The following is a 12,631-nucleotide window of genomic DNA, read 5'->3' on the forward strand; positions in this document are numbered from 1 at the left end:
TAAAAACAAAACAAACAGAAAAATCTATCCCAAATATTATGTTTGTTATTCAATTCTGTACACAGAGTTGGTAGAGAAAGTGAATCTACCAACAAATTTTAAATCTATATTCAAGGTAGTTGATGTATCAACACAAACACCATTTTTCTAGATACTGGACCTTACTAGTCAAGATTACCTACTGTCAATTGCTAGCAGACATAACCAAAATATAATTACCAGTTCAAAGTCCCATAACAAAAAAACACCAAACTAAGTTAAAAAGTATTCTGTCCCTTCAAATATTTATTTAAGGGCTGGAGAGATGGCTCAGTGGTTAAGAGCACTAGTTGGTCTCCAAGAGGTCCTGAGTTCAATTCCCAAGATCCACATGGTGGCTCACAACCATCTGTAATGAGATCTGGTGCCCTCTTCTGGCCTGCAGGGATACATGCAGACAGAACACTGTATACATAATAAATAAATCGTGTGTGTGTGTGTGTGTGTGTGTGTGTGTGTGTGTGTGTGTGTTGATTACATATATTGATTAAATCAATCAAGGATGGTGGCATATGCCTTTAATTGCAGCACTCAGGAGGCAGAGGCAGGAGGATGGATTTCTGTGAGTTTGAGGCCAGCCTGGTCTACAAAGCAAGTTCCAGGAGAGCCAGGGCTGGCTGTAAATCTATACATCAACTTGGTACTCAACAATTTGTGGTTTAGCAATCATTTTAATTCAGAAAATGATTGCAAATCCTAATTTTAAGGTGTTCCAAGATATGGTACTATTAGAAAACAATGCATTTATTGATAAATTTTATATGCTATAAGCCACTGTCAGGTACAAAAGTGCGTGGAGAGCAGTGTTTGATCATATCAGACAAGAATGTCAATGTTTTGGTAGGGGGTGGTTAATGGTTCTGAGAATTAAACCCAGACCTTCACCTGTAAGACAAGTGCTCTATCACTGAGCAACAGTTCCTTCTGCCATCTTCTAACTTTGTTTGTTTGTTTGTTTTGAGATAGAGTCACACCAAGTTGCTCAGGCTGACCTTGAATTTGCTCTTTGAACCAGGCAGGCTTTGAAAGGTGATCCTACTGACTCAGCCTCCTGAATCACTGGGGTTATATGCCTCTTCCACCAGAAGCTTTTTTTAAATGTTTGGAAAAACCAATGAGTATGTTAAAATTAAAACATTCGCCATTCTTTTGGTGTGATCTGTAAGTCAGAGTTAATTTGTTTAGAGACAAAATAGTATTTTCAAATGCTAGGATAGTAAGATTCTCAGACTGTGAGTCCTGGCCCTGAAGCTGCTTATTAGGAATCTTGTAAGAGTGAGAGAATGCCTGTGCCTATCCTAGAACAAATTATTTTAGAAGCTCTATGCTGAGGTATAATAATGCATTTTAACACAACCTAAACCTTAAGAACCACTGTGCTGCATGAGGAAAACAACAATAACAAATTGCCAGGAATACAAAATATACAGGGGAAAATAAGAACAAACAAACAAACAAAATCTGTGAACATTTTGGAAGAGAGCTGAAGAATACTTTAACTAACTTTTATTTTTGAAACTTGCAATAAATAAATATAGAAGTGAGGCAATGAGGAGGGAAGAAGAGGTAGAAAGGGAAGGAGTAGAGAAGAACAAGACAGGATAACATGGGGAAAATAAGACAAAATATCACTTTTTCTGCTATGTAGAATCCAGACTTAAACATATCTGTATGTGTATATTCATGTATATATAACATGTAAATAGAACATGAGTATTTGAGGTGAGAAAGGGGGACAATAAGGATGGAAAGTGGGACTGGAAAGAGCAGTACAAGAGTGAGCATGAGCAATATACAATGACATACATGTATGTATGATAAATGTTAAAATAAAATCCATTATTTGTATATTAAAATAACAAAACAAAAATCATATATAAAAGTTCTAGGTGAGAGGAGTAACTAAGTGGTAAAGTACTTGCCTAACACACAAAAGGCCCAGTTTCAAACCCCAGCAATGGAAAAAAAAACTGCCTAAATTTACTATACATTTACATTACAATATTATATTATATTTCTTTCTCCTTTTTTTTAAGTCTCCAAATTGTATGGAGTTCAATCTAAAAGAAGACCAAATCATTAGAACAAAAAAAGGAGTTAGGGAATAACAGGAAAATAAAAAGGGGAATTCAAATATACCGACCACTTTAAAGAATATTAAGATACAACAACAGAAAATAAAATTTTTTGAGAGAAGCCAAGGGAGAGACAGCATCTTATAGCTAGGCTAACCCCAAACTTCTATAGCCAAGATTGCTTTGCTTTGCCTCTTCCTCTCAACAGCTGGGAGTACAGGTGTACACCACCACACCTGCCTTCACAAGGGAACTTAGGCATACACAGGTACACTCTAATGTATAATCTGGCTGAAATTTGATGGTCACAAAAATGGAATTCATGAGCAAGTAACGATTCTTTGAAATCATGGAAGAAGACCATTGTTAATAAAATAGGGCCCCTGGGCTGATGAACAAGAGGCTCAACACAGCCATCTTCAAGCTGTCGTCGCCTAGCTGCCTGTACCAGACAGCCTTTTCTGAGGGCGGCATAGACTGGAAGGAGCTCAGTGTTTAACAGCCTGCCGCCTGCCCAGCACAAGCACCTGTACGGAACGCTGCTCCCAGCACAAGCATGCACACCACCAAAAAGGGAGGTCATGCCTGGAAAATCACTGAGTAGCCGTCCAGACACTCTAGAAGCTACCATAGCCTGTCCCATTTCCATTGATTCTAGTCCTAAATTAGAGAGAAAGTAGTGGGTCATCACCATGGTCAGACTCCTTGTTCACTTGCCAATATTCTACACAGAAGACAACAAAACCCCACAGTTGAACATCTTAGCACATGAAAAGTTTTACTACATTGTAAACATAAAAGTATTATTTGAAACTGACCTCTTATAATTCGTATTGTCTCAGCAGATATCCACCTCCAAAAGGAACTAAACAAAGAGAAAAGGGAGATTTGAAGGTTGCTTTTTCTGTTTGCTTTTTTAATCCCAAATTTTTGTCAATTCCAGTTTAATTCAGCGTAGTACAAAAATAGTAAAATTCAAAATATCATGTTTTCTTGTAAATATTACTTAACTTGAAGCATAAAGTTCAGTAACTTATTAGTTATGTAAAACAAAAGCATTTCTTATTTAGAAACTTGTATTATTTCTAAATATATTAAACAACAGTTCAAGCTTATTATTTCATAAAATAGCTTTTCCGGAAAAACACCCTATACTAAAAATAAATGCATTAAATTTATTATTTCTAATATCTTATTTAAAACGAGGCACTAGAGAGAAAATATCTTGATTCAATAAAATTCAGGTTGAGAATGTTTCCAAACGGTCATAAGTATCCACAAAGACTAGAAACCAAGGTGAGGACAACATTCCCATTATACTAAATCCCGAAATTCTAAAGGTCTAAAAAAGTCTCTATTTCCCAAATAATAGAATTACTTCTAAGCTAACAACTTAAAAATACCAGGGAAGAAATTCTACATTTTGATTATGTATAAAAAATACCTAGGAGCTTTGCAAAACTACTCATGTGCAGTCATACCCTCTGCCCTATGCCTGCAATACTAGCACTTGAAAGGCAGTGGAAGAAGGATCAGAAGAAGTTCAGTGACCCTTTGCAACACAGAAAGATCCAGACCCATCTGAGCTACATGAAACCTTGTCTTAAAAATAAATAAAAAGAATAAAATAATAATAAAAACAACTTCTAAAGTACCCATGTGTTAATTCCACTCCAAATCTCTTAAATCAGATCTACAGTGGGAGGGGATAAAAATATCTGAATTACCTTTATTTTTATTTTATGTGTATGGTTGTTTTTCCTATAAATACAGATGTACACTGTTTTCATGCCTGGTACCCATGGAAGCCAAAAGAGGGCATTGGATTCCCTGCAACTGGAGTTGCAAGACCGTTATGAGCCATCACGTGGGTGATAGAAATAGAACCAGGGTCCTCTGAAAGAGCAGTTGTGTTCTTAACCACTGAGTCATTTCTCTAGCCCCAGTTTTTGTTTTTAGATTTATGTATTAAGTATACAGTATTCTGCCTGCATGTACACTTGGCAGGCCAGAAGAGGGCACCAGACCTCATTACAGATGGTTGTGAGCCACCATGTGGTTGCTGGAATTGAACTCAGGACCTCTGGAAGAGCAGCCAGTGCTCAGGCTTTGATAATATTCACCCTACCCTAGATATCTTAATTTTAAATTCAATTGATAATACTAGTGTCTGAAAGGCTGAGGTAGAAGAATGGTCGATTCCAGATCAGCCGGGGCTGCAGGAGACCTTTTCTAAAACATAAAAGGGATGGTTCAGCATGGAAAAGTACTTGTACCAAGACTGGCAACCTGAGTTTTCATATAGCAAGTTGTTCTCTGACCTCTATAGGCATGTTATGGCTTGCAAACACACATCCTGCCAATAAATTAATATTCTTTTTTAAAAAGGAAAGAAAAAATAAGATTTACTTGTTGGTAGGAAGCTAGATAGCTCAGTAAAATGTACTTGCCACCAAGTCTGAAGACCTGAGTTTTATCCCTGGGACCCACGTGTCACAAGGACTACTGAAAGATAATTTCCACATATGCTGGCACACACATACATACACACACACACACACACACACACAAAGAAATTACAGAATTTAGTTGTGGCAAAGTACCTACAGACACCCAGATATTTTCTTGAAAAGCAAGAAAGTACTAAGTAACTAGATAAATGCACTAACCACAATCCATACATAAATTCAAAAGATTTCACCTGTACACACGAAAGAACAAAAAAAGAAAGAAGGACTGGTTGACATTCTGTTTCAGAAGCTTCAGATTACATGATTTCTCTGCAACTAGTGAAGCCAGTTACCAGCCTGATAAAAGGCTAATTTTCCAGAAAGGGTCAACAGTTTCTAGACTGGGGGATACCAACAAGAGTAAAAGGTACTCTTACCATGCTGAAGTTGAACAAATTAATACATATATTAATACCTCACAAGATGTTTTGCAGACTATGAAGAGCCAAAGCACTGCGGTAGGTGGGGATGTTAGACAATTACTAGCAGGGGCCTTAAGCTAGGAACACTGAGGTACCTAGTTTTCGACCCAGAGCATCCTGCGATGCAGCTAACAGTCAGCAAGGCCCACTCACATTGTCAGAAGCTCTAAAGACCTCTTCAATTCACCCTCTTAAATATAAGTAGGCAATTAAGTATTACCAGATGTCTGAGAAAGTATCCAGATGAAAAAAGCAAGAATAAGTAACTACTTGTAAAAACAAAACAAAACACATAACCAAAGATTATGAAAAACAAAATATAACTATGGGAAAGGAAGAAAAAGGTAGAAGGGCTCAGTTTCATTTCTGTAGTTACCCCCCACTCCCACCCCTATTCACCTAGTCTAACCTAGTCTAACCCTGAGAAAATACTAGACAAATTTGAACTGAGGGAGAGTCTATGATATAAATACTGACCAGTCTTCAGAACTTGAAAGTCATTTGGAAAGGCTAAAAACGTTCACAGATTAGAAGGTAAAGAACACAACCATCAAATGCAATGCAATATCATGATCTAGCTAACCCACAGGAAAACAATATGGGGCTGGGAGAAGTAAACTCTGAAAAATATCTGCAGCAAACAATACTCTATGAATGATAATTTCTTTTGTTCTTTTTTTTTGTGTGTGTGTGTTGGGACTAAACAACCTAGGGCCCCCAAATGCTGGGCAAATGTCCTGCCAGTGAGTACACCCCATATCCAATGTTAGCTTCTTAGAGCTGTTTATACTGAGTAAAACTTAGTCAAAGGTATGCAGGAGCTCTCTATAGAATATTTTCATGCAAATATTTCAATTACTACCTTAAAAAGTCTAAAGTCTAAAGAACTATCATTGTTATCCTAAAAGATCTAAGGAAAATATTACATACGCAAAAAAAAAAATTTCTTTTCTATTTTGTTTTGTTTTTTCGAAACAGGGTTTCTCTGTGTTGCCCTGGCTGTCCTGGAACTCACTCTCTGGACCAGGCTGGCCTCAGATTTACAGAGATCCACCTACCTCTGCCTCCCAAGTGCTGGGATTAAAGGTGTGCACCACTACTGCCCGGCCTTTTTTTTTTTTTTTTTAAAGAAATATACAGGGCACAGTGGCACACACCTGTGATATCAAGAGGATTGCATCAAATTCCAGGCCAGCCTAGTCTACTTATTGAGTTTCAGGCCAGGCAGGGCTACACATGAAGATTCTATCTCAGAAACATACACAAAAAAAAAAAAAACTAGAAGTAATTTCTTTTATTGTTTTTTACACAATATCTCACTGTTACCCAGGCTGGTCTCAATTTTGTGGGCTCAAGTGAGACTTCTACTTCCGTTTACACTAAGAAATAATTATTTTATTATTTATTACATTTGTTTATTTGTGTGTGCCCATGCACAAGTGTCTGTGGAAGTTAAAGGACAACCTGTGGGAGTCAGTTTCTCCTTTCACCACTTGGGTTCTGGAGTTGAAACTAAGATTCTGCGGCTTGGCCAGCAGGTGCCCTTGTCCACCTGGCCTAGAAATGATTCTTAAAACTGAAAAATGGGTTTGTGGCTCATACATATCACTCCTGACAAAATATATAAATATTTTTAAGTTTAAAGTTAAAAACATAATCACAGAAATTTTAAAAAAGCTTACTATAAAATGATACAACTAAGAAAATGTGTTTTAAGTCAGTAAACGTTAAAGAGATAAACAATAAGAAACAAAAGAAAGTTAAAGTGCCTACTAAAAAGGCTCAAATATGAAAAACAGCTCCTAAAAGAACAAAATCAAGGGCAAAATATACATATAATTAATGTAATAATCCAATTAAAATTTCCCAGTATGAGAGGGCCTGACTGTCAGATTAAGAATGTCCACTAATGAGCTGTACGTGTAGCTTCATGGGGGAGCCCTAGCCTAGCCATGAAGTCCTGGGTTCAATCCCCAAATAGAAAAAAGGGTCCACAAAATGCCTATCACAAAAAAGAAAAACAGATCACAAAGAAAATGAACACAAGAGAAGACATGATAAAACAGGCAATGGTGGTCTTTAATCCCAGCACTTGGAAGTCAAAGGCCAGCCTTATCTACAGAGCAAGTTTAAGAACAGCCAGAAAACTGGGGGTGGGGGTGAGTTAAAGAAGTGGGGGGAGGAGGAAGCTTCAATAAGCTTTTAGAGATGGAAAATTGTGCCTTCATACAAACAATCAAGAATCATAACTGGACGTGGTGGGCACTCAGGAAGCAAAGGCAGGCGGATCTCTTATGAGTTCAAGGTCAGCCTGGTCTACAAAGTTCCAGGACAGCCAAGACTACACAGAGAAATTCTGTCTCAAAAAAGGGGGGGGGGGGGTCAGAATGCTGCTGGGCAAGCTGTGGCAGGCTTTTAATCTCTGCTACTCAGAAGATGAGGCAAGACAATTTTAAATTTAAGACATTCCCTGAACTACAGTGAATTCAAAGCCTGAGTATAGTTGAATCCTATCATACTTTTTTTTAAAAGCCCAAGTATAGAGGAACCAGAGACACCACAAGAACAAAGCACCACAGAATCAAGTGACAGGGACTTACGGGGGCTCACTGAGATCAGAGAGCCTGTATGTAAGTGATGACCTAGGTTCTTCTGTATACTATGTTATGGCTAGAAGTTTGGTGTTATGTGAGATGCCTACAAGGGGAGTAGGGGCTGACTCTTGCCTGCTAGTGGGACCCTTTTCCTCCTTCTGGGTTGCTTTCTCCAGGCTTTGATGTGATGGGATGCGCCTGGCCTAATCGTAGCTGGTAAAGCGGTGTCTGGTTGATGTCCCTGGGAGGCCTCTGCTCCTCTCTGAAGGGGGAGGGAAGGTGAGGGTGGAGGGCTAGGGAGAGGAGAAGGAGGGGAAACTGCAGTCAGGATGTAATATATGAGAGAATAAGAATTTAAAAAAAAGAAAAAAAAAAGGCCCAGGCATGACGCACACCTTAAATGCCAGCACTCACGAGGCAGAGGCAGGCAAGTGTCTCTGTGAGTCTGAGGCCAACTTGGTATACATAGTGAGTTTCAGAAGAGCCAGAGCTTCACTGTGAGACCATCTCAAACACAAAACAGAACAAAACAAAACAAAAAAAGCACTGAAATGAGTAAGAAATCTTAAATGGGAATATGAATTACAGAATTTTTACATCCATGTTAAATGGAGGATGGGGTATAATAAGTAATTAAACCAGAAAAATGTTCTAATTCTTAGAAGAAATAAGCAAAAGTATTTGTAGGTTTTTCAGCTTAGTTTGAAATGACTCATAAAAAAAGCACACGACAGAGCGCAGTAAAGCAAATGTGGCAAAAGGTTAAAAATTGATGAATCTGGGTCAAGGAAACATTAGTGTCTATTGCACTATTATTTGTAAGCTGAAATTTTTTAAGTAAAAAGTCAAAAATTATTTACCTCCCATGTACTTTTTCTCAGGATGCCACTAAAGGATATTCTCCACCCAAATGAGAGAACAAAGCAAGATTGTGGAAGATGGAGTATGAATTCTCCAGCAGCAGAAAAGACGGTAAAGAGAATCCCTAGGGTGATGGTGAGGGAGTCCAGGATGACCATTAAGTGTAAGATGCGATAGGCAAACAATTTAGCCTGGAGCCAGACAGAAAAGTTTTGAGAAAAATTTTATAGATGAAAATTAATGGACTGTCTGGCTCATATCAGTGTTCTGAGAGACTTAGAAAACTGGTGAAGAGTTTATATATGGTAAACTTACAGAAAGCTAACAACAGAAATAAAGGCCATTATATCTCCAAAGAAAGACTTGTACAGGAAAGAAGTCATAGGATACAACTAAATACTATACAGCATTTACACACTCATAATATAAACTTCCTGATTAAAAATAAGGCTATAAAGTAACTCATCTAGGTGGTCAGTTGGTGGATATAAGAAAGATAAAGATGACTAATGAGGGTAAGGAGTAGACTGAGAGCCAAATCTTCAGTATCTATTGTAAGATATCAATAGGCAATGTTTAAAAGTTGTGAAAAAATCAAGATGCAGCAAGATAAGTATGTTATTCACACATAAAAATACATATCACAAGTATATCTACCAAAAGAAACCAAAGTAGGAATGCTTAGGATTTTAATAAATTTTGTGGACCATGTACCTTTTTAAACTATAGGCAAGGGGTTAGGGATATGGTAATATGCTGGTCTAGGGTATGTGATAGCCTGGATTCAATAAGGGAGGGACGGAGATAAGAACTTATCAGGTAAGGTATGGCCCATACCTTTAATTCCAGGACTTGGTGACCCCAGACCCCAAGAAAAATTTCTGGACATTAAGAGATTTATAACATTTGCACACTTTTAATTCCATCATTTGGAAGGCAGAAGCAGGTGGAACTTTGAGTTCTAGGCCAGCTAAGGCTACATAAAGAAACTTTATCTAAAGCAAGCAAAAATTTTATAATATTAAATGCAAATTATATAACTAGGCATGGAGGTACAAACCTGTAACCTCACTACTTGAGGAAGGGACAGAAGGAGCAGACATCACAGTCAGCCTTGGCTATAACGGCTATGAGTTGGAACCCATCAGTAAACTGGGTAAAATCATGCCTGAAAACAAGTAAACAACCTGGATGAAGTACCAGGAGCCTCTAATCCCGTCGCAAAATAGGCAAGAGGATTGCTGGATTCAAGGTCAGCCTGACCTACAAAGTGAGTACTAAGCCAGCTTGTAAAATGTCACAAAGGACAAATAAGTAAAATATTCCATAACTAGTAAGAAATTAAAGGAGGGGTGGGTTGCATGCCTTTAATCCCAGCACTCAAAAGCCAGAGGCAGACAGATCTTCGTGTGTTCAAGACCAGCCTGATCTACAAAGTTAGTTCCAGGACAGCCAAGGCTACACAGAGAAACCTGACTCAAAAAACAAAATAAGGGCTGGAGATAGCTAAATGGTTAAGAGTACTGTTCTTCCAGAGGTCCTGAGTTCAATTCCCAGCAACCACACAGTGGCTCACAATCATCTGTAATGAGACCTAGTGCCCTCTTCTGGTCTGTAATTACATATGCAGGCAGAACATGGTTTACATAAGAAATAAAATTTAAAAAAGAAAAAAAATTAAAAACACTGTTTGCTACTGGTGTGGGTAACAATGTGTTATAAAACAAAAATGGGAGGGTAAACACTGCTTTCATCTTTTTGTACATAAATTTTGAAATTAACTTGTATATGTATCATTAACTTAAGATTTTAAAATAAACTTAGTAGTCATCCTTCCCATTAATCCAAAATGCTATGACCCTTTATCTTGAGCATTTAATTCAGACAACGAAAATATTATTCACACATAAGCACTATACGTTTTACTGTGTAGTTGACTTTTGTTGTTGTTGTTGTTACTTGCTCTGTAGACCAAGCTGGCCCCGAACTCTGATCTTTCATCTCTGTCTCCCAAGTGCTGGGATTAAAGGCATGTGCCACCACTGCCCAGATAGGTCTATTTTTCAAATTTAACAAGTTCATTCAAAAATTTCAAACTTTTGTTATCATATCAAATAAAATTATTTATACTGGCTGATTGTAAGATGACCTCTTTGGCTGGGTGGTGGTGGCGCACACTTTTAATCCCAGTACTTGGGAGGCAGAGGCAGAGATCTCTATGAGTTCGAGGCCAGCCTGGTCTAAAGAGCAAGCTCCAGGACAGATTCCAAAGCTACAGAAAAAAACTGTCTCAAAAAAACCAAAAACAAGAAAAAAAGAAAAAAAGATGACATCTTCATAACTTATATATATGGCCATATGACTTCAACCCCCAGTGCTATGGAATAGTGATTATTTTTGCAGTTCCTCGTATAATGAAGTCAGAACAGAACACTGTAAGAATGCAATGAAACTGTCTCAAAGAACAACACTAGCAAGTGGCAGCAGTTGAGACCATCAACCTATAGGTATAGTGATAAGCATCCCTTTTTGGTTTCACTTTTTACTTTTTCTGAAAAAGATTTCTTCTTATGCAGTCCTTGGCTCACTTGGAACCTGCTATGTACACCATACTAGCCTCAAACTCATGGAAGTCCTCCTGTTTCTGCTTCTTAGAATTCTGAGATTACAGACAAGGGCCACCACGCCCAACAAAATCCCTTACTGTGAAACTACTTCTCAACATTCCAAAACCAAATGGCATAACGGCAACTTGAAAAAGTAACAAATTGGTAAGAGAACTCAAACATTAGAACACACTAGACGAAGTGTGATTAACTGGCTGAACCTGTAAGAGCCTACTCCAGATCAGGTGTACTCTTCATGCAAGTGCAACATCCTTGTACCATACTGTCGAGTTTTTATTTATATCACGTCAAATGAACCATGACATTCAAGCTGAGAATTCTCACTGAAGTTTTAGAAATTAAAAAACAGACACAAACCACTTAAATAGGAACCTATTAAACTGGATGATCAGTGAGGACGACCTTCAAATGGCAGTCCCCTCAACAGTGATTAAGACTTCTTTTCAGTCAATGAGGCTTCAGTGTTTATTCACTTCTTCATAAGCCTGTTGAGTTAAATATATGGAAAAATACTTGGTCTATGGCTTCTACAGTTATTCATCTTTAAGAACATGCCAAGGGTAGAGAAGGCTCAACTAGGAAACAAGCTTCAAGAGCAAGCCTGGCCACTCGAGCTCAACCTTTGGAGATGATAAGGGAATGAGAGAGCTAACTCCCCAAAATTGTCTTCCGACCTGAGCTCACACCCTCCTGCACCATACGCACATATAATTTTAAAAGTTAGATAATGATTAAATAACTCTTTTCTGAATTGCTGGAAAGAATACCCTTTTCCTCCCAAGTACAAACATTAAATTTAAATATACTATTACACATTTTGTTTCCTCATCCAATAATGTCAGCTAAAAATGACAAAAACAAAACCAAAAAAGGAATACTTAACTTTTTGACATTCCAAAACGGTGTCAGCTACTAATGCCTTGGTCCTATTCATATATATATATATTGGGGCTCATGTAGCCTGGGGGCTGTAGGCTGGAAATGTCTTAATTTTAAAGAAAGGTGCAGAGGAAAAACCCAGAGTTTCTGGAGTTCCTGTCTTATGTCAAGAGCCATGATATGAGACAGAAAGAAATATGAGTTTAGAAAACATCCTTGCTTTTCTTCATATCTATCATACTTTTCATTGAATATATCTATCATACCTCTCATTGAATATGTTTGTATGTCTATATAATTAATGTTTAAGTTTTCCACAATGAACAATGAGTTTTTCCTGCACTGACTTTTGAAGTTTCCAGGAAGAAGATGGGACCCCCATAACAACAACTCCACTCAGTTGATATGACGTCATGATACTGATAGTGCTACTACAAGTCCTGTTCCGGGTATCAGCTGCACAGATGATTCCAACTTGGTTAGCTGAAATGGTGCACATCTTGTACAACATTCTGGCCAGACCTCCACAAAATACTCAGAGACTGTTTGCAATTTTAAAAGACATTGATCTTGAAATTTAACCATCATTTTACTTTCACAGGATCCTCCAGAAAGAACCTCACC

General features: G+C 37.8%; 1 protein-coding gene across 4 annotated transcripts in view; it reads right to left on the bottom strand.

The window, feature by feature from the left end:
- Acaca (acetyl-CoA carboxylase alpha) overlaps window positions 1-12,631 on the bottom strand; it is a 261,557-nt gene that overhangs the window by 197,502 nt on the left and 51,424 nt on the right. For all 4 annotated transcript variants that reach the window (XM_048446706.3, XM_048446705.3, XM_085695587.2 and 1 more), the window contains exon 2: window positions 2,933-2,979. In XM_048446706.3, the coding sequence (XP_048302663.2) occupies window positions 2,933-2,979 (47 nt within the window). The remainder of the gene's footprint in view (window positions 1-2,932; window positions 2,980-12,631) is intronic.

Source organism: Myodes glareolus, chromosome 9, assembly GCF_982192425.1.
Source record: "Myodes glareolus chromosome 9, mMyoGla1.1, whole genome shotgun sequence".
Taxonomy (NCBI): domain Eukaryota; kingdom Metazoa; phylum Chordata; class Mammalia; order Rodentia; family Cricetidae; genus Myodes; species Myodes glareolus.